Source organism: Ambystoma mexicanum, chromosome 10 (assembly GCF_040938575.1).
Source record: "Ambystoma mexicanum isolate Mex_15411 chromosome 10, UKY_AmexF1_1, whole genome shotgun sequence".
In the NCBI taxonomy this organism is placed as follows: domain Eukaryota; kingdom Metazoa; phylum Chordata; class Amphibia; order Caudata; family Ambystomatidae; genus Ambystoma; species Ambystoma mexicanum.
In genome coordinates, this window is record NC_090932.1 from 1,560,035,289 (window position 1) to 1,560,058,541 (window position 23,253).

Below are 23,253 nucleotides of genomic sequence, written 5' to 3' on the forward strand. Positions count from 1 at the left end.
GCCGCCTATAATGTTGACTTACAGAATGCTGAGTCCCATTATGGCGCGGCACAGTGATCACATAGATCATTGTGCTGTGCATCCCCATCCCCTCGTCCCCCCCTACCCACTTACCTGTTCGGTGGCACACACAGAAATGTGCCGCTATCTCTCCTCTATCCATGCGGCATCAGTTCTCTCCCACTAACGTGGGTCTGAACTGGTACAGGAGGGTTGTTTTTTCATTTTGTTTTCTTTATTGTCCCCTGCTACCATCTAATGGAGGCACGGGACACCCCTGCAACTCCCGACCCACATTACACCGACACTTAGTGTAGTGGGGGTCAGCATTTCAGTACGGCGCTGAGGCACAGTAAATAAAATGTTGCAGTGTTTGCAACGACATTTTGGTGCAGTACCCTCTGCCCTCCCTGGTTCTTCCTCAAATACTTTGTCTCTATCCAGCTCCCATTGTCTCTGCCAAATGCCTGTGCCTGTTTCAACTCTTGTGGGTCTTGCTGCCATTTTGTCTGTCCCCCCCAACTTATCTAGGTCTCTCTCACATCCCTCTACCACTTCAAATCTGGCGACCTTGCACCCTCTCCAGCTACTTGTGACCTCTAATAACAGCTATCCACCTTATCAGGGTCTAATGGGTGTCTCATACTCGATTGCCTTTCCCAGATCTGCAGGAGCTCAAATTCCCACGGCACTCACTTGCCTTTCAGGCCATCTCCCTAAAAAAATTCTCTTCCCTCTTCAGCTCATCAGTGTCTTTACCAATAGATTTCTGGCTCGTCAACCCCAACAGATCCCACACACTCGTGTGCCCTCTACAGGTGCTTGGGTGCACTCTCTGAATTCTTCTTGTCTCTCCAGCTCCACAGGGTCTCTCTCAGATCCCTTTTGCTCCCCCCAGATCCCCACAATCTCTTCTAAACACTGCCTGCCATCTCCTGTTCTACTGGGTTTTGCACATTTGTCTCTCCAGGTCTTCTCAGTCTCTCTTAGACTATTGTTTAATGCATCTCTTGAATGCTTGATTACTCGTGAGAGATCCCATCTTTTACAGTGCTAGCTCCTCAAATGTGCACCTTTTTCACCAATCCTCATCATTCTGCTGCATCTTTCGAGAGCTGTTTTGAGTCAGAGAATTTGTAGCTCACATGATTAACCCTGTGTATTTTTATTGCAGTGATTGTAACAGCATTTGACTTGGCAGATATCCAGACCCTAGAACACACCAGGTATGGTCCTTTGTATCCTCAGAAAGTACAAGGCCTGAAACATATGTTCTGTTTTGGGAACTGCCCATGTTTTTTAAAAAAACACCTTGTATCAAACTAAGGCCAAACTCTTTGAGATTCTTCTGGGGTAACTCAGCAGTGACATGTACTGAGGTGACATGGAGAAGGGGCGTACCCTGCGTGTTGTGACAAGCAAAACTGAACTAGGGACAGGCAGGTCAATTGAATGACTCTAGAGGATATATACTAAGGGGCTGGCAAAAACATTCAAGATGGCTGAGATTACAGGACACTTTTTGGAATGGGGCTTGGAAAATGTTTTTGGGTCAGAACTAAGAGGACATTGAATAGCTAAATGAAAGGATATTTGGTGGAAGAGGGCAGCTAATTTATGGTGGGTAGTGAGCAAGGGGAGAAATATGAGAGTGGAAAACTGTGAGAGGGAGACTACTGCAGGGTAATAAGGGAGTCTGTGTAGGTAGGGTGCTTGAGGGCTGAGTCAGTTGTGGTGCTTCATAGAAATGATGGGAAATTCATACATCCCCCCCCCCAGCAGGAAGAATGGGGGAAACATGGCTCGCAGAATTTAAAAAAGGCATGGAATAGAAACATGATGGTAATGATAGTGTATGGACTGTTAAAAAGAGGGAGGTATTTTGATTTCTTAAACTAGTTTGGCTAAGCAGAAAGTATGATTCTGTTTATCATGATATTCATTTCTGATTTGTAATGAGCTATGTTATGTCGGATTTTCTTTAGAGCGCAATAGGCAAAGTCATAGGGTGCGGTAGCTATAACGTAATGACCAGTTTGCAAAAGTGAAGAACTGTATTTCTGTGACCAAAGACAGTGGGCCCCATTATGAGTTTGGCAATAGTGGTAGGACGTTGGTATTTTGTAATACCACATTTTTTACCACACTTCCAAATTCTGATTACCAGAATTGAAAAAATATTAATTTATTGACAGCATAAACAATAGGAATGTTCAGATACATCAATCAGTAATGAAATGCATGGTAGTGCGTGACAAAAGGTCTAAGCTGGGGTTTACCCAGCATCAACAATATTGTAGGCATTAGAAGTGTCAACCCATGCTTTATATATATATCAGTGAGAACCAAACAGTGGTACATTATTTTCATTATGTTTTGTTAAAACACAAAACCACAACACATTGGGTAAGGGAACGAATGACTAACTAGGCTGATGAAAGACAGGTAGAGGATTGTTTTCACCCTGGCCATTTCTGTGTTGTTTTCATTGGGGCCGTTTTCTGAGAGCCTAAATTCCATCCTAAATGTATGTCTGTCAGGATAAAGTCTAAGAGCCCTCCTCATGACTAGACAGTGGAGGACCCCTTCTGGATCTGAGGAAGGGTAAGTAAAGAAAACCGTAAGGGAGATTTCCTGATTAAGATGAAAACTTAATATAACCTTTGGGACAAAGGAAGAATGCGTCCGATGGACCTCTTTATCTCTGTGGAACACAATAAAGGCCTCTCCCGCCAAAAGGATCTTCAACACGCAAATCCACAGAGCCCAGATGACGTCTAACAAAAAGCTGTTTACCTTGTTACCAGCCGAACACCTGATGTAGCCTATGTCTGAAGGGTTTATGGCAATGAGCTGCTACTTTAAGATCTCATTGAGAATGACAGGGTTTCCTTTGGGGGAAAAGACGACACAACCCATCAAAAGTGGCCCTTCACCACTGGATTGAATACTGAGAAAGGATCACCCTCTGAGATGAAATGAGCTCCTTTAGCTGACAGTTAAGTCCTGCACGATTCTATCTGAAGCCCTGATAAAGTTTGAGAAGAAATGAAGGGCAACACATCATCCAAAGACTTAGAGAGTGGATTACTTCAATTCTCCAAAGACCAATGACAGTACCTGGTGCACCTGCTCCAGTACTGTGAGTAAGGAGTATCCTTCCCCTCAGCCTGAATAATGCATATGTTGTTTTCTGATAAACCAGGATGTCCTAAGGCTAGCTAGTTAGGAACTGTGGTGGATCGGAAGATGGACACAGACTTTCGGAGGGCATCTTTAGAATGACTTTATTAAATGGTATGGCAAAAACCTGACTATCCCTATGGGGTATTCCCTCCCTGTTTTACTAATTTAGGTGCTTATCAGTCATCTTGAAATGTCCAAAACAAAAGAGTCCACCATCTAAAACAACATCAACCACCAATGCTGTGGCACTACACAATATCACAACTCCAAATGACTTTCCGTTATTAAAATAACACAGTTAGAATTGTGAAATATGCAGTCACATCTTACATCAGATTTAATTGCAAATTAACCAGTAGAAACATTCACAATACAATAGAAAAACCTGTTTGGGTTTATTTGCAGAAAGGCAATGTTTGAGAAAGAAACTCAATGGGAAAATCGTTTTGGCTTTATTGTTAGAAAGGCAGTGTTTGCGAAAGAACTCAAATGGGGAAATCGTTTTTAGGCTTTCATTTAAAAGGCAATGTTTGAGAAAGAACTCAAATGGGGAAATCGTTTTCAGGCTTTTATTTTAAAGTCAAGGTTGGGGAAAAAGGAACTCAAATCACCACACATTCAAAGGACATGCAATGCTTGGTAATTCTGGTTTGGGATGCAAGGGAACAAAGGGAAATTTTGTTTGACCCCTGTCCCCATTCACTTGAAAGGTAGCATTTTAGCATTACTTCCTTTGGATTCAGGACCCCGCCCCCCCTTTCTGGACTGGAGTCAGGGGTTTTAGAAGGATAGTCACCCATGTCTTTATTGTCTATACCAGATGTAGGCTGAAGGAGGAGAACGATTTGTCATCCCAAAATGACATGTGGGTTTTACCTTTTGGGGTCCTGAAAATCTAACAACATGGGAGCTATGCTAATCTTTCAAATAACTACATACATCTCTATATTTTCAAATTCTACATGTAATGGCGAGTCGGAAAATACAAATTTTATTTCGGCACGCCCTTCCTGGGCAGAGCCACCATTTTTTGTGCTTGCTGGCTGTGCCGTAATAGTCACAACTCTGACACTACATACTTCCAACATTAATTCCACCGTCTACCACTTCACCAATTTTTCAGTTACTCAGATGGATGAAAATGTCAGAATCATAATTTTTATCACAACTTAAGTTATGTACATCATGAACATTTCGTTTTTACATGGTCCCAACTGGCTTTCTATCCCCATTAAAATGAACCCAGGATGAGCTCGATGGGACACATGATGCACTTTTATTTGAGAAAATGTATTAATTGTTAATCAATGACAATGCTTCACATGGGCCTCTCAGTTTCAGATGCCCCCCACCAACCCGTAGGTCTCATTTATCTTTAAACATGTGACCGGCCATCTGCTGGCCCATGTTTATTCTATCCTCTTCTCCTGAGCTTCAAAGGGTCTTTGCTCAGAGCTAATGCACCCTTCATGGGGAACTTGATCTTAAAGGTCATTTCATGTGGTCATGTTAAGTCTCTATTGCAACATTTCTTATATTTTTAACTGAAGCTCCAAGCCTGTTTCCTTGATAAACCCAGTCCCAAAGGTCTTGGGTCGAAGTTTCAGCTCGGAGAGAAAAACAAGTTGCAGTTCACAATTCTGAAAGGCTAGCATATTACATTTACCCACTGTATACATGTAACTTTTAGTACTGCACCAGGGCCTGTTGTTCACAGTATAATCTTTCTTTATATACTGTATAAACAGAATTAAGTACACTCTTGGTATTCTTCACATAACTAGACTATAGCTAGACAAGAAACCAATGTTCATTTATGCAAGAATGAAATAGGCCTTTCCCTATAAATGTTGTCATTTTATGTGCTGAAATTAAGTATCGTTATTCCTGATGAATGCAATTTATCATTCGACTTTATTTCTTAAATGTAAGGCATCATTCCTCCTTTTTAGCTTCCAAATGCACAGTATTTCAAATGTATTTATTTCCTTCCATGTTCACTTCTGCAGCCTTAACTCTGTCACATGTGCCTTTACACGAAGTCAGCATCTGCAGCTCACATATCTTTTTAGAATCCATTGGACCATGTTAATAATATTACAATTGTGAGTCACACTTTTCTTCATCTGAGTGCCTTTACATTCTAACAAAATAGGGGGAGGCCCATTCTCGCTCATTCACAAGGCCTTATGTCGAAATCACTGTTTTGTGCTGGCTTTTATATTTCAATGGAACTCCACACTTATCCAGCTTCACTCTCACAATAGGGCGTAGCATGGCCTCTCCATCTCTGTTGCTCTGGGAATATCTTTTTACCCCACAGTTCATGAGGTCATAAAACTAAAATATAGCTGGCCACCAAGAGGTTATCAGAATTAGTGAGCAGCCCTTTGATCGCTGGACTCCCAGAAGAGTCCAGACAGAGGGGTAAAATGCACAGGCATACACCCCTTCCTATGTAATTTCTAGAGGATCCCCAAAAGAGCTCAGTAAAGCTGGGGAATGTACTCTTCTGATGAGTGGCAAACACCTGGGGTTGAACAATTCCTGTATCACATCTGGATGAAACTCCGGTTCATGATTTGTGGATGCAAGGCAGCTCAGGGAGTCTGCCTCATCATTCTCTAGTCACAGGAAATGGCTTGCAGCACTATACCTTGATCAACTGCCACTCCCCCAACTTTACAGCCAAGTGCACTAGTGGAGGAGACCTGGTGCCTCTCTGCTTGTTGATGTAAAACATTGATGTTAAAATGTCCATCCAAATCTGAATTACCTTGTTCTTGATATTGGGCAGTGGAGCCTGGAGCGCCATGATATGATATGATATGATAGGTTATTTATAACACGCTTAATACCCAGAGGTTTCTTAGCGCAGACCCAGGGATCGAAGCTGTGCTGCTCCGTGTCGTCTTGCTTCCAAGGGGAGCATGTTGCCCCTGTACTATCCTCCCGGTGAAACAGCCTGCAGCTCGAGGATGTTTATCTGGTCCTTTCGATCCTGAGGTTACCACAGATCGAAGACCTGAAGATTTGGAAGAACCAAGTGTTGCCCTGAACAATCTTGGCGGTGCAGGCTTTAATGCTTGGGCCCCGTCACTCTGGAACTTGCTTCCCCTGTACATCAAGGGTTGTATCTCCACTCTGTAATTCAGGAAACGCCTTAAAACATTTATTTTTTATATATAAAATTGAACTGATAATGCTTGATGGACCTGAGAGCCCTTTTTTCTTTAAGTTGCATCTGCCGCTTCTCTATGTTCTATGTTTGCTTGTCATGTAAGCGCCCTGAGGCCATATACAAAATTCTCTAATTAGTTAGTAATTTACCACACCTAGTGGGAAGGCTCTGAAAAGGGCACCCCCACTTGAGCATGTCTGTCTGCATCCCCCACAACAGATGTGGACAGATTTCTCCAGGATGATCAGAACCTTGGATTGGGGATCCAAAACCTGAGTCCGGGAAGCTCTCAAGAAGAGTTGGATCCTTCTCATTTTCGGATGCGCCAAAGTAACATCCAAGGATGTAGCAGGAAACCATCGGGTTCACAGCCTCTGAATCCACCAAGTATTAAAGGAATCCCAGGGCAGGAAGAGAGAACAGGTGGAGTCAATGTCCCTTATTCTGTCAGTTATGTGGAAAACGGGCACAACGAGTGTTCCAGAGAAAGCCTATGAAATTTGGATCTTATGAGGCTATCATGGATGACTTCTACAGGTTCACTGACTGGACCAAGTTAGAAAGAAGATCAAGCAAGATTTGAAGGTGTTCCCAAATCATTTGTTGAGACTGTGCACCTGCCTACCAGCCATCCAAGTAAGGTACACATGGAATGCTTGGAGGCAAAGGAGCCCTGACACCACTGCATAATTATGGTAAATACACGCTGTGTGCTAAGCTCAGGCCAAATTCAAGAACCTTGCAGTGAACATGGCAGTTCCCCACTGACAAATGTAGAAGATGTCTGTGTTCTGCCCAAATGGGAATGTACATATAATCGTCCTTCAGATCCACCACGCAAATCCAGTCTCCCTGCTTGAGAACAGACAAAATCTGCACTCCTTTGATAATCTTGAACATTTCTTTAGGGAAATGCAAATTGAAACCCAAAAGGTTGAGGATTGCGTGCAAGCCAGTCTAGTTGCACTTTGAGGGAACTGGCAATACTAGCCCAAGACCATCTCTAAACCGCCCATCAGAAAGAATTTCTCAACCTGCTCTGTCAAAGATGGGAAACCAATCTGCACAAGGGGAGAATGGGATGGAGGCAGAAGGAAGACGGAAACCCAGACTTGCCAGTGAAAGAACCCAGGTGTCGGATGCTGTGGTCCTCCAAGCACCTATGTTCCTGGGAAGCTCCTGTGAAGGGTCAGTCACTCCCCTCTGGACTGCTGTAGGACCTGACAGAAATGTCATTTTGAAGACTTGTCTGTGGCCGTGGAGGTGGAACCAAAGGCTGAGGAGGATTAGAAGTAGCTGAGCACTGCTGTTTCTTTCTGTGAATCCTGGGTTTAACCATCAGTTTACTGAACTTCGTTTTATTAAGCTCCCCATCGCAATTGGAGTAGAAGAAGTTCACTCCATCGAAGGGGAGGTACGTTCTCTTGAACCTTCTTTGTGAACTTGGCAACAAGAAGCCATGCTTGTCTGCACACATCAGCTGCTAGGGCCACACTTCTGGCCAAATCATTTCAATGGTGGGGCGCAGATTACAGTAGGTCTCAGGTGTGGCTTGTCCATAATGGGCGACAGGGCATCGACCCACCAGTTTCGGATGAGCCGGCAAGCCAGCCCAGTGAAAATACTAAGTGCTCCCTCAGCTGCAACAAGCAGCCAAAAGAGAGCGGTCCTGGGCTAGCTTGAAATGTCAAAGAGAAACCAAATTTGCCCTTGGCACTTTGTACCCCCAACGCTTGTCCATTTGGGCATTCATGGTCAGGGCATTTTGCTTCCCAAGCCTTGCATGGCCTATTAGGGATGCAGGGTGGGGTACAGTAGTTCTGAATGTGCATTTGGTGTGCTTCTATGTCTCCAAGCACATTCAGATGCTGCTGAGCCGTACTCAGGGGGCACTCCAGCTTCTGCAGGCATATGTAGGAAACAGGAAGCTCTGCCCGCTTCCTAGTTCCTAATCATGTTGTATAGGAGCCAGAGAGCTATTGTGGGATTCTGTCCCAATGACAGGGTAGAGGATTTTCGAACGGAGGTGCAGTTATCGCCATCCTCCTGGGGGAGTCCCCTTCACCAGAAAGAAAAGGCTGATCTGGATCATCTTGAGGAGGAGTCACAGCATCAGGAGATGGAGATGGAAGCAGAGGTGAGGGCCCTGGAGGAACTTTCATGGGAGTTAATAATAGCACATCTGGAGGAGGAACTGGACTCAGTGGACTTGCAGGAGCCTCTGAAGTAGTAACAGGAGAAGCCGAGCACTTGAAAGTGATCCCTAAAATACGGTTCAGTTGGATCAGGATGCGTCAGGTTTTGAAAGCATGGAAAGAACGTATCCTCTCCCACCGAGAAGGCTGTAATGGGAAAGGCCATTGTGGTGGCCTTTGTGGAGGGGTTACATGTGGTTTTACCGAATGAAAAAATACTGAATGTTTTTAATTTGGGGGTGGCCCCTCCTCCAAACCCTCCATTTCCCTTTGTTTATAATCCCAACCCAAAACCCCTTCCCACATGTTTTAACCCCTTACCCCACCCCCATATATACATTTTAAAAGATTCAGTATTTCTTTCGGTAAAAATGTTTAGGAAAAATGTTATTTGTTATTTTAAATTCGGTAAAAACACTGCATACCTTGTGTGGGGTGTAGGCATCACAGGAAGGCCTGCCTAGCCCAGGATCCACATTATGTAGGGCAAAAGATGTCGAAGGAGGGGAAACGGTAAATGCAGGGACATCCTTATCTCCACCAATGAATCTAGTCTTGGTGAAAAAGGATCCATTTCCAATGAAGCACTGGTCATGGGCCCAAAGCCTAGCATCTGAAGGAAGAAGCATGCTAAATGTTTGACTCTGTGGTATTTTGGCTGTCAGCCTTTTTGGGGTGCAGGACTTTTAACTGCATTACAGAATGTCCCGAAGACGATACCGGCTCCTGAAAGGTGATCATTGGATCCGAGATCTCATTAGGGTTAAGGCGGCTTGTTTAATGTAACAATCAACATTGTAAGATACAACATCATTTATTGAGTACATTTGGAGGTTGATGAACTGATTTTTATTTTGTTTTTATTTTGTGTTTGTATGCATGTTTTGCTGGTAATGGAGAAATCTGAAATACAAATTAAAGAAGAAGAACTGCTGACTGCTTGGTCAGTTTTAGCCCATCAGGAAAACCTGGATGCGTCAGTCAGACTTAGCCTTCTACACTGAAGGACCCTGAGGGTAGTCCCTGGTACCTGATTTAGCCATGTGAGATGAGGGAACCTCATGGAGCACCACAGTGGCACAGTAACCCTTGGAATGGGAAGTCTTAGTGGATGACTTAGCCATGGAGTGGGGAACCTTAGAGGAGTCAGTGGACAATTTAGACCCTCAACAGGGTTTCTCAGGCAATGCCCTGGGTATTTGCATTTGAGCAGGGAACATCATGGGATGCTTATCTGCTTAGCCGCTCCATGTAGAATCTTGCAGAATCTTCTGGTTGAACCTGGTAGTGTTAGATCGTGAACAGGAAGCCTCAGAGTTGCCTTTGGTGTCCAGATTAGTCCTCTGAAGGGTCACCTCAAGTGAGTCCCTGGTGTTTCATAGGCTGGAAAGAGGTCACTGGGCCAGGTCCCCTACAAAGCATGTCACTTACCAGTCTGCATTTCTTCACATTGATGTAATCTTGAAAATGGCAAGGTGATGGAAGTGTGAAGACTTTCTCCCTCTGGTGAAACCTGCGACCCAGATTACAGATCCAAAGAGCATCACAGCAGCTTCAACAGTGATGTGACCCCTAACACTTAAGGCAGAGCGCATTGAGATCAGAGAACATAAAGTGACAGTTGCAAAATATGCAGGAGGAAAACCCATTTAACTCCAGCATCGGCAGAGGTGGAACCAATGCTGGAAAACTAAGGGGCAAGGGGAGAAAAAACAAGAAATAGAAAAACCGAAAGACTGGGATTGAGGCTCCAGCTGTATATGGCTTGTGGCGAGACACTGCAATGTCAACAGGACCTGCAGGAAGGATCATGGTGGTCACATTCCACCATTAACAGGAGACGAGCAGAAGGACTTGCATACAGAAAGTGTATCTTCAGGCAACATCTCAATTTGGGCATGTGCAGGGAGCTTTCATTAGAAGTGATCATGTTCCGATATGGAGCTTGCAGACAGAAAGTGTTTCATCAGGCAACATCTCAATGTGGGCATGTGCAGGGAGCTTTCATTAGGAATGATCATGTTCCCTAATAGAGCTTAGAGACAGAAAGTGTATCATCAGGCAACTTCTCACTGTGGGCATGTGCAGGTAGCTTTCATTAGAAGTAATCATGTTCCCTTATAGAGTTTGCAGACAGAAAGTGTTTCATCAGGCAACATCTCAATGTGGGCATGTGCAGGGAGCTTTCATTAGGAGTGATCATGTTCCCTTATAGAGCTTAGAGACAGAAAGTGTATCATCAGGCAACTTCTCACTGTGGGCATGTGCAGGTAGCTTTCATTAGAAGTAATCATGTTCCCTTATAGAGTTTGCAGACAGAAAGTGTTTCATCAGGCAACATCTCAATGTGGGCACGTGTAGGGAGCTTTCATTACAAGTGAACATGTTCTGTTAAAGCGCTTGCAGACAGAAAGTGAATCATCAGGCAACTTCACAATGTGGGCATGTGCAGGGAGCTTTAATTAGAAGTGATCATGTTCCTTTATAGAGCTTGTAGACGAAAATGATATCATCAGGCAACCTTTCAATGTGGGTATGAGCAGGGATCTTTCATTAGACATGATCACGTTCCCTTCAGGAGTGATTGTTCACTAAAGAGTAGATATAAACAAACCAGACTTCATTCTTCGAAATGACCACATAGCTACTACACTGCACTTACTACATTTAGCATATGTCTCTATTTTATTTTATATTTCTTTCCTATTTCCTGCCGGCTATGAGACAATACCTTACCTTCCATATGCAAAAATCCAATAAGGGAAAAGGTAGCATTCTTTACTCTTTATTGTTATTCATTTGGAAATGTTGATTTCAGGATCCAAGAAACTGGAGTGTGTGTGTGTGTGTGTGTGTGTGTGTGTGTGTGTGTGTGTGTGTGTGTGTGTGTGTGTGTGTGTGTGTGTGTGTGTGTGTGTGTGTGTGTGTGTGTGTGTGTGTGTGTGTGTGTGTGTGTGTGTGTGTGTGTGTGTGTGTGTGTGTGTGTGTGTGTGTGTGTGTGTGTGTGTGTGTGTGTGTGTGTGTGTGTGTGTGTGTGTGTGTGTGTGTGTGTGTGTGTGTGTGTGTGTGTGTGTGTGTGTGTGTGTGTGTGTGTGTGTGTGTGTGTGTGTGTGTGTGTGTGTGTGTGTGTGTGTGTGTGTGTGTGTGTGTGTGTGTGTGTGTGTGTGTGTGTGTGTGTGTGTGTGTGTGTGTAGTTGAGCAAAAGAAAAATATCTATTGGAATTTTTCCCTCTACCTTTACCACCTCATTGGTGGAATTAAACACTTTTGATGTCAACTGATTTCACATTTATAAATTGTACTCGGTATAGTTAAATAAAGGTATTCAATAAATGATGGTGTGTCACACAATATTAAATTTAGAGCAATTGCAGCATTATACTATACTGTAGAGCAGGGGTCTGCAACTTTTGGTTCTCCAGTTGTTTTGGGCTACAACTCCCATTAGCCCTTGTGCCCTTGTCCGCAAGTCAATGCTGAAGGATCTTGTCAGCAAGTCAGTGCTGAAGGATCATGTGAGTTGTAGTCCACAATATTTGGTGAGCCGCAGATCGCAGGCCCCTTTTGTAGAGCATGAGAATAGTTAGTATGGAAATAGAAAGAGTGGTGATCACCTATCAGTGATACAGTTTAATACAGGAATAGCAGATCTTATGAAGTGTGTTTCCTTGTCTGTGCTTATTGAGATGACTCGTTCCACTGTGGTCAATTTTGAGACCATTCAGCTACACCCTTTGCCTGATTATGAGCTTCATGCTAAAGTGGAAAAGTGTTGTTCGATGGAAGGGTGACCCTTTTCCAATCTGGCCCTTAATCTGCATCATAATTAAAGTGGCAATTTAAAAGCAGTCCCCTACTTTCAATTTCGGCCTCCATCTGTAGTCCACGCCTTACAGCATAGCAACAAGTGTGCAGACCACCATAAATCCGGCACATAAGTAGATGTTTTCAATTGTCACAGATGGCCTCAAGAATGCACAGGCTCTAGAAGACAGTTTAAGGGTTTTTATTGAAAGGCTTGGAAAGGGCTCACTAAAGGCCATCCCTCTCCTGTGGCTTTAATCCGCCTCCTCCCAGTCCTTTCCCTAAACCCCAAGGTGATTACTAGAGATCAGTAACCCCACCCATCTAACAGCTGACTACTGGCTATAACCAGTAGTCAGCTGTTAGATGGGTGGGGTTACTGATCTCTAGTACTGGCTATAGCCAGTAGTCAATCCTTTATCTATCTTACTCCCTATGGGGTCTTCTCAGTGTAACCTGACCCAATAAGAATAATAATCCTGATGGGTGCCTTCTAATCCTCTAAATCCCACGTCGCAGTCTTCTCCTCTCCACTCTACTATTCTCCCCTCTCCGCTCTGCTACTCTCCCCTCTACTGCTCTACCCTCTCCACTATGCTACTCCCCCTAACCAGTTCACTACTCTCCCCACTCAACACTACACTCCTCCCCACCATCTTCCACATTCACTCCCGTTTCAGTCTGTCAATCACTTCTTTCACTCTTTCTTACTTATTTCCCTACACTCCCACTTAATCTCACTCACACCCCCACCGTACACGCACTCTCACACCCAAGTATGACTTTCTCTCACCAGCCAATACCTCACCTGCACACGATTTGAATAATCTTCCTTCACACTCCGCCGCACTGTGCTTCCTCGGGTTGGCCTCTTGATCTGCCTTCTTCTACCTTGACCTCTTCCAAACAAACCTTATTGCCATGCTTTCTGGTTTCCTTTGTATACTCCTTCTACCCCTCCCATTGGTCCTTACGGCCACCTTGATACACAAGCCACTCACTCGTTTGTTATTTCCCTGGGCTCGGTCTGTACTTGTGTGTGGCTTTAAAAGACCTCTGATACCCCAACCCCTCCTCAACTGTCTACAGGTCCTCTGAAGATTGCCAGCCTGTGGCAGGGACAGTCACTTTCAGAGTTCGTAGGCATGTGATCTCCAAGTGGAGGCCCACCAGTGTTCTGAAATGGCAGCCCAGATGAGTTATAATTTGTTTGAAAGTTCTCCTTCATGTGAGCTTGAAACGCTGGTCCACCCTAGAGGACAAGACTGGCCAGCATTGTGCACAACGGGTATGGTGTGGGTGGCAGTGGTACTTGACATTTCAGCCAGGCACAGGTAGAAGGGGCAGAGACGGTGGCCCTCCTAACTCCCACACCCCACCTCTGGGGCAGGACTTGCTCCGGTAAACATCCTGGTGGGCCTCCTGCCCAGGATGAGCGGGGTCTCTGCCCCCTCTTGAGAGGGTCAGATTCCTGACCCTGTGACACACTGTAAAAGTGGTGTTTGTTGCTGGTGATCAGTGGTGTACAACGATGCATTTGGATATGTCCTTTGACGCTTAACTGCCTGGGCCATGCACATGTGAGGGATGCCAAATTGGGAGAAAGTTACCACTGTACCCCACCCTGTGCTCCTGCTCTTCTTTTTGCCACCATTCTATTTACTTATTCATAAAGCACCAAAGCTCGCAAACATCTGGGCGCTACAAATACACATGAGACTAGGAGAGACAGGACACCAGTACAAATATGTCCACATACGAAGTCCAAAGGCTAAAAATGAATCGGTAGAAGTCAGTCAAAGAGATGCATTTTCAAATGTTTCCTAAAGGCCGGGTAACTAGTCTCCAAATGGAGGGTTAGTGACAGGCCGTTCCAGTCTTGAGCTGTCAGAGCGGGGAAAGATCGTCCCAAACCTCTGTTCTTTTAATTTAGGACCAACCAATAGACTGCCTGAGGTGGAGCGAAGTTGTCTAGGAGGAGCTTACGGTTTTAGTTGCTCCTTAAGGTAGGAGGGGGCTTTTCCATGAATGCATCTATGGGCCAGGGAAAGAGTTTTGAAGCGTATTCTAGCTTCAAGATTTAGCCAATGAATGTCTTCCTAGCATGGGAGATATGTTCTCTCCTGCGGATGTTGTGAATGATGCGCACAGCTTCATTCTGAAGTACCTGCAGTCTCCTAATGCAGTTGCTGCTTGCACCGACCAGTAGCGCATTGCAGTAGGCTAGGCGAGGCATGATAATTGCCCTCACTAAGGTTGTGCGATTTTTAAGAGACAACAACGGTTTCACTTGTCTTAGAACTTTCAGATGGTATTGTGAGGTGCCTACAACTCCATCAACATAAGAGTCAGTGTTAAGTGAGGCATTCGTATAGATCCCCAAGGTTTTTACTTTCTCTGTGACTTTGATGTTGTTCTGATCAAAGTTCATGTGAGAGTATTCAGTGCTTAACTTGGCTCTTGCCTGCATAGCCAAAGATCATTAGTTCTGTTTTAATGAGATTTAGACACATCCAACCCTGAGACATCCAGTTCATCACAAGGCTGTTGACATAGTCGACCCGAGTTGAATCGGTCATATGCACTACTTGTCGCAGGTCAGTGGTAGCTAAATTGCTGCAGCTGCCCCATTGCACAGGCAGCTTCACACACAGCCCTTTTTGGTGCTCAATCATGGATGGTGCGACAAGTCACTTCTCCTCAGGTGGAGCCTTTCCTTGTAAGACTATGGGGGTGAGCCTGCTACGCAACATTCCCCCTAGGGGTGGCAGCAAGCGATACCTCACAGGGAGAGACTCCTCTCGTGGGGACATGAACTTCTGTTCCGGAGAGGAACTCCCACAGGCCCCTTCTCTTGGACCAACAGAACATCAAGGCTTAAGAAATACTTAGCATATCAAGCCACTGTTTGCTAGTGTAACACAAGTTCCAATATTCAATCTGAAGAAAGGTCTAGTGAAACCACTGTGAAGAAGAATGAGCAAGTAATAACGATTGCTCACTGGTTGGAAGCTAACAATACTGTGATGAGGCGGAATGAGCAAGTAATGAAGAATGCTCAACTAGAAACGAGAGAGGACTATAGTTCTCAGCTGGGGAGGACCCAGCAATGTAACAGAAACAGAAAAAGAACTACTGTCAGGGAGATGTGAAACCCGGGAGTTTCGAATCAGCAGTGTGGTGAAAGCTGAGGGAGACTCGGAGATCCTCCACAGGGAGGAAGCAACCAGCTGGCGTGTGCGAGAGACACCAAAGGAGCTGAGGGAAGAAGAAAGCAGGCAAAGAGAACCACAAGAGAGAAAACCAGTCGTGAGTGGTGGAGTGACTCAGGAGAGGTGGTCTGTGCAGTCCAGCAGCGATGCTGAGACCACTGTAAAGCTGGCCCAGTGGAACCACAGAGACGAAGCAGAGAGACACGGAGTGCAAAAAGAAGCTGCCCTTAACAACCAGAGCGGGATTCCTATCCTGAAAACAGGCCCAGTGACGCTGACCGGTGAGAAGTAAGTATGAAGAATCCTGTGTATCCCTCACTGAAACCATGCCTAAAGTCTCCTCCCAGGTGGCATGGGGAAGGCAGAAGCTTCCTGATCCTAACCTTGGGGGTGGTGTATTGCAGGAGGATCGCCTGGGTGGAGACACAGCCCAGGGAAGTGAGGAGATTCCGTGGAACAGTATTTTTCCTCTAATAGGGAGAATCTTAACATTGTGCCAAAAGAGGTTATGGCGTATTGTCATTTTAATATCTCTCAACTTCCTGTTAATCCTAAGGTGGTGAACACTAATGTTGTAACATCAGAGTACACTATATCAAAAGAAAGACTCTTTTCGGTATCTACAATTAAATACCCTCCTCAATTCCAAGAGTACACTACAAAGGATTGTGGAAATGTTGTCTTCTGTAAACCATCTTCCTCTAAACAAGTTAAAACCCCCAGCCCCTCTGTTAAAATGACTAAGGGAATGAAATCTACCCTTAAAAATAATAAAGAAGTAGAAAAACCTAACTTTGACGAGACAAACTACATGTCCCAGAATCCTAGTGGGACTGAGACAAATAAGAGGACTGAAGAGGCATGTAGATGTAGTAGTCAGGCAATTAGGCCTAATAGCCATTTCAGAAGTCAGGCAATTGAGGCTGGTGGCTCACACCTAAAGCCAATTGTCCAACCTGTGGGGCGTAAAAGGCTGCAGCAGGAAAGGAGAGGAGGAAGGAGCTGGAGCAGGAGTTGAAAGGCTGGAAGTAGTAGTAATAGAGGATCAGCACGAGGCTGGACATTCATTAGGAAGTGGGAGCACAGAAGGAACGCCGGAATGTGGAGAAAAGTTCTGAGAGGGTCCTGTGTTCTCAAAACCTGTATTGCAGAGGCTGTGCAGAGGAAGATGTGCTGGAAGCCATATGAGCTGAGTTGCTGTGATTGCAGAGCCGTGAACGTGCAGGAACCCAAGGCCAGAGGCAGAAGGCAAGCTGAGGGTTTCGGGATCGAAGGAGACTCCCAATCAAGGAGGCTGGACCGGAGACACCCCTGCTGGAGAGGGGTGTGGGTCCCAAGTTAGCCCAAAGAAGTAGCAGAGGTCGAGAGATTCGGGAGAGCGAAGCAGCCCGCAACCACAGTGTCCCTGTGGTCAGTGAGTGAAGCTCGGCACTCAGAAACTCTTAATAAGCCTTGTCGGTAACTGTAACCAGGTTCAAAGCATCTCGCGTAGAGTGGAAAGCAAGTAGAAGTTGTTCATCACTTTCAAGTATATCGTTAACAATGAAAATGTAACACACGTGCATATTCTGAAAGCCGGAGTGTTAGCGTGGAAAGTAAAGACCATTCTATTCATTGCTAAACACTTTTCATATTTCCGGAGTGGTCACGTTCCTTTAATTGTGGAAAAGGAACACTATCTGAATGCATTCCAAAAATCCTGTGCTACTGTCTTACAAGTTACCAGAGAAACAAGCACAAAGGAAGGTTGCGTGTGTCCAATTATGTTCCCCGAATTAAGTCAGAAGTTGCCTCTTTAACCTTATTCAGGAATATAATTTCATTCAAGTCTAAGTTTGAAGATCTATCCTAAAGAGTGGTCGCGTGTCCCTGATTATGGTTTCACTTGGAAGACTAAACCTTGTAACATCCTGAATTGACATTCTTTATTTGATGAAGTAGTTATACGGAAGAAAATAACAAGCAATACCCAGGCCAAGAGGCAAACCCTTTTTTCTAGTGAAGCAAGAACTGTTTAAAGCCCTCCACATAAAATGTGAAGTTGTCAACAGTCCAGTGGCCTTAAGTCTAAGGGCCTCATTACACGGTAGGCGGTAAGGGTTTACCGGTATACTACCGGTACCGGTAAACCCTTACCGCCTTACTACGAGGTCCCTTTGCGGGTTGGGGAATTTAACGCCTGCTTTTTGCAGGCGTTAAAAACCAGCCCGCAAAGGGACCAGGGAGCTAATTACGGTACCGCAATTTGCGGTGCCGTAATTAGCACCTTCCCCATTCCCATTATGCCCTATGGGGCAAAAATGGGAATGGGGAAGGGCAATGGGGGAAGGGGGAATTACCGCCCCACCAACCTTGGAATATGGCGGTAATTCCCCTTTCCACCAAGGCGGTGCCAGTATTTTACCGGCATGGACCAAGGTGCTAATAGCACCTTGGTCCACCGCCATCCGTGTAATGAGGCCCTAAGTGTGGCATTGTTACCTAAAGCTGAAAGTGTGCACTATGGCTTCTGGGTCACTACTGAGACAGAAGGGGTGTGAATAAGTCTGGGGAAGGGGAACTGGGTGCTTGGAAGGAACATTGGGGAAATAACCTGTAATGCTGAAGACGGCTGAGAGGGAGTCAGTCTTCTGGGCAGAGGAAGGTTACCTGTGGTGGCAGTCAGACAGAAGAGGCAGAGAGGCCTCCCCCTTTTGGAAGTCCCTGAAGGTAAGAGTGCCTTTCCTACCTCTAAAGGTTGAAGTGTCTTGCCATTACGTGCCTAATAATTCTGAAATATAAAACTGAAGCAGAAGTACCTGAACTGTGCTGGTATATAAAACTGTCAGTGGATGTCAAATTGAAGTGGTTTGGAATAGTGGCATACTTTGGGACAGAGGTGATTGTTCTCATAGTAACACCAGTAGAAGGGTGGTTGTTGGAGGGAAGCAGCAACCCAAAGAGAAGCATCATGACAATTATACCAAATGTACTGCAGAGGTCCAATCTAATTGTAAAGTTATAGATGAAGAAATTCTATTTTTTGAACTGTGGCAATCAATATTGAAGAGAAGATATCCTGGATTACCATTGGTGCTGGGATTGGAAGGGGTTCTTTTGAACTAAAACCAGAGAATTGTTACCAGTGGATTTTTGTTTGATGAACTTTTGTTTTGACTTGGAACTGATAAGAACTGATGCAAGACTTTTCTTTTGAACATTTTGAAGTGACTTTGAAACCCTGCGGGAAGGGATCTTCCCAGGACAGGTGGAGGTCATCCAATTCTTCTTTATTATCTTATGTTGCTTTATTATTACTCTTTGAATGTTTTGTTGTTTAAAGTGAGGGCCAGTTTACATAGGTTAGGAGTTGTTCCCTTAGTCTTTAGACTAGGTAGGGAATTCCTGTATAGAGTAGGGCAAGCAGGGCTTTATTTGCAAACCTTTTCTTTAATAAAATGTGTAATCTTGAGAAAACTACAAGCAGTTGTCCAGCTCACATTACTGACCCCTCACACAAAGTAACGGGGAAGGCGGGATACCTGGGAGAGAACATGAGAATAACGAGTTCCTGCATCATACTCGAACCAGTGAATGGTCTTATATGAAGGAGAGTGAAATATATCACAGGGCTTATCCTACTTGTCCCAGTAACATGAGAAAGGACACAGAGAAGGAAATACATTACATGATTTATCATACTTGTCCCAGTAATAGGAGAAAGACCCAAGAGAGTAAAGTACATCATAGGATTTATCTTACTCGCCCCAGCGATATGACAAAGAACAAAGGAGAGTGAAATATATTACGGGACTACTCCTACTCGTCCTGGTACTGCAGGAATAAAGCAAGAGACTGAAACTAATCTAGGGGCGCATCCTATTAGTCCCAGTATTACAAGAAAAGGCAAAGAGAGTGAGACTTATTTTAAAGCCTTTCCTACTTGTCTCAGTGATACGAGAGAGAATCAATACAGTTAAAAGATAAATCACAGGTCTACGGAGAACCGGAATCACATAAAGAGGAACTCTATTGCACCACAGATATCAGAAAAGGAAAGACTTTCAGAGTCACTTGAGAAAAACATAAAAAGAGAAAATCTAAGGCCAAAAGCACCAAGCAGGAGAAGGCTTCAAAGCCAGAAAGAGGGGAAATGAAGATGTGGACAAATCCCTTAGGAGAACTGAACAATCTAATACAAGAAATAGCCCAAAACTATTTAAGAATCTTATATTGAGGTTGTGGAAGCCTATCCAGGAGAAGGGAGTCATTCCCCTGGCCTTTTTGTTATTTTGTCTTAGTGATAGGATCAGTGTAGCTTAGCTTTGGACGGAGGACAGACATTTTGCTTTAGACATCATGACAATGAGCCCCTTAATTGTGTTATGTAGAGAAATCCATACAATAGGACTAGTGAGACTTTTCACATATTATTTCAATAAAATATCTATAAGGTGGCACCAAGAGGTCTGTCTCCTTCTTCTGACCTACAGCTATGGGTATATAGCTCAGATGCTGGCGGCAAGAGCCCCCTTCACCACACACACACGCCTGTGCAATAAGTGGCACAGGTTATGAGAGGACTACTGCTACAAACAAGCACGGCCAGCCACGACCAGGTTGTTTAATGTGCAGCAGTGTACTTCTTTTGGCTTTGTATGTGGAAGAATATCAATGTGATGCCAGGCTACTCCCAAAATAACAGGTCAGCCAGATATAATAATGTCTTTGCCAATCGAAGGCTGCATGTTATTCTCATCCCGTTTGTTCTCAATTTTTCATTCCCTGCGGCACATTTTTCCCATCACATTACCATTTCGAGTGAGGTGCACTACTTTAATTATTTCCCAAAATGTTCATTGTAGGTGACTCTTTTGGAAAATAAGATTAAAATGCATTTTATCTGCAAATACTTGTCATAAAGCTTCTGTGCCCGCTTCCCTTGCTACACTGATTTCCCTCCTTTTCTGCGGTTCCCACCACTTCTCTTGCACACCTCAGAATGGGGGGACTTCATTTTGGGGGAGTGGTTGTCTGTTTCCGAGCACTACACGTTTTGTGAATCCCAGGACCTTTTTAATCCATAGCAAGGTTTAAAGAGGCTTTGGGATGGGTTTGTATGGAAATACCATGGTTTCAAGTGCTCTCAAAGGTGTAATTGGAGAAAAATGTATTGAGAATGAGTGGAAAAAATGATCACCAGCGAATTGGAATTGGTGAAAATTCACCAACAATTCTGTTCCGCCAGCTGGGTGGTTTTGTACCTTTTCCACCACATCATTTGGCATTTTCTTTTTTTGGTGTCAACATTTTGTTTTTCCTCGATATTTGGATTATTTTGGGCCGATACACACAAAACAAATTCATTTTGTGAAAAAATGAAATGTAAGGAGGCAAAAGACCCGATATTTCATCTTTTAAAAATGAAATTTTAAAAAACAAAACGTTTACGGCAGGAAAAAGGCCAAACAGCAAATTGCACTCAGTAGCTGGAATTGGCGGATGAGGTACATTTTGACTGGAATGCACCATTTTCCCCGCATAACGAAATTGGGCCATTTCATCATCCCAGCTGGGGTGTTAATCCATTTGTTGATCACAAAGACAGAGCGCTTTGATTCCTTGGGCCTCATTACAACTCAGGCGTTAAGGGTTAACGCTGTCGTTTACCCTTAACGCCTGATTCCAATTTTAACGGCTGCTTTTAGCAGGCGTTAAAATCCATGGCGCTAAACCGCCTTGGTGCTAATTACGGCACCGTAATTTACGGTGCCGTAATTAGCGCCTTCCCCACTCCCATTATGCCCTATGGGGCAAAAATGGGAATGGGGAAGGGTAAATGGGAAATGGGGATTTACCGCCCCACTCACCTTGGAATGGGGCGGTAAATCCGCCATCCACCATGGTGTAAACATAGTTTACACCATGGTGGTAAAGTTGGTGTACTTATCGCCTGGGTCGTAATGACCCCACTTGTCTCTTGTTCTCCTTGTCAATCAACTTCCTGTTGATGTGATTCGTTCTTCCTTCCTTCCAACAGGCTTTCCACATCCATACCTCTTCTTGTCTCCTACATCTGTACCCTTTCTCTTCTAATCATTCCCCAATTTCATTTTTTATTGTTTCTTTTAGACGATGGTTGGAGGATGCCCTGAGGGAGAACGAACCGGGCTCTGCTTCTGTCTTCTTGGTTGGAACAAAGCAAGACATTGTTGTGAGTAGATGACATTAGAATCCTAACCGTGTTCACTACTAACTCAAGTACCGCCCCCATATCAAATGCATCCATGGCAGGGCGTGGCGGGTAGAGGTTATTAGAGGTGGAGAAATGTGGCTGTGGTCTATCCCGCTTAAAATAGAAAGAGATATAAATGATGGGGCTTGACAGTAAACCAGCTCTAAGGACAGAGTGGAAGAAGTGATGGGTTGTGCATGTAGAGTCTCAGAATTGAGAACTGTGTGTAAGAAAAGAGAGTGTGGAAGTTTACTTATGTTTCTGGAGAGTTTCCCATCACCAAGGGCATTACTGTTGGACTGTTCAAACAAGTAAAGGCCAATTTGGGGAAGTGCTGGGGTATTTATGGGGATCCCCTGATCTAGACTGAGTAGCAGAGATTGTGGCAGGGAAGTTTCTCAGCAATATGGTATGATGAATGTACGTTGCTGCTAGTACTTGGGAGCGACACAACACTAAGGGGAGCGAGGGGTAGTGGATGCAGGGGTCCAAAGCAGAGTGTGGTAGGATTGGAAGGGAAGGCCATGGTTCGGTGCTGCAGGCCGTTGCATTGTTCTTGCTGCAGTCCTTACTTTTAAGGTGTCACAGACGTTGCATATACCATTGTTTCTTACAGTCTGCAGCTGAATGCGAGAGGACTGAGCTTGACGCCATTAGGTTGGCCAATGAGATGCAGGCTGAATACTGGTCTGTTTCAGCAAAGACAGGTGAGTCCGAAAAGTGGATATGAGGCTAATCCCATGTTAGTTTGGTTGCTATAGAATGGGCTGTCCGAAGATGCATGTCCTTGGCCATTGTGTCACCGATGCCTTACTATGCACTTTGCTAGTTACTCACTGCACTGATTTCCTAAGAAGAGGGACAGGCACCCAGAAGACTGTGGCCGGCCGAGCAAAGGAGGTCTATACAAATGCATATTTGGTCTTCAGTTTGGAAACATTTGGTTGAAAATAGGAAATGCTTGATATAAACTGTGAGAAAAACATTTAAATTGAATTGAATTTGTTTGAAACTGGAGTAAAGTGCTTCCGATAATTTGAGGTCAGTGTAGTTTACTCTGTATTTTCGACTGGTGTATTTTTAGACAAGTAAAAATATATTTTATTTTAAAATGTGTATTTTTCTTGTAAGCCAAACATTCTTTGTCACTAGTTATTTCCACAAGAAGCATGTTTACCCTGTATGCCCTCCTCACATCTGCAACACGAGAGTTGTTTCATGGCACTAGTCTGAACACATGACCTGTGTAATGCTGTTTGTGAACAAAGGGTTAGACACATGTATATCTGTTACTCCCTATTTTTCTTTGTTCGTAATATTGGCCTCATAAGTTTGAGCTATTAGGTGGCGCTTGTGCCACGTATAAGCCAAAACTATTGCATTAGAATACAGTTAGGGTGAAATGGCATATGAGGAGAGACATATAGCTTGTAGGTGTTGTTTGGTTATTTGCCCACCCAT

General features: G+C 44.3%; 1 protein-coding gene across 1 annotated transcript in view; it reads left to right on the top strand.

Annotated features, from left to right (window-relative positions):
• Positions 1–23,253, top strand: part of LOC138492582 (ras-related protein Rab-36-like) — a 143,919-nt gene that overhangs the window by 97,383 nt on the left and 23,283 nt on the right. Inside the window, exons 7-9 of the mRNA XM_069619854.1 lie at positions 1,175–1,226; positions 21,690–21,771; positions 22,409–22,499. Coding sequence (XP_069475955.1) covers positions 1,175–1,226; positions 21,690–21,771; positions 22,409–22,499 — 225 coding nt within the window. The remainder of the gene's footprint in view (positions 1–1,174; positions 1,227–21,689; positions 21,772–22,408; positions 22,500–23,253) is intronic.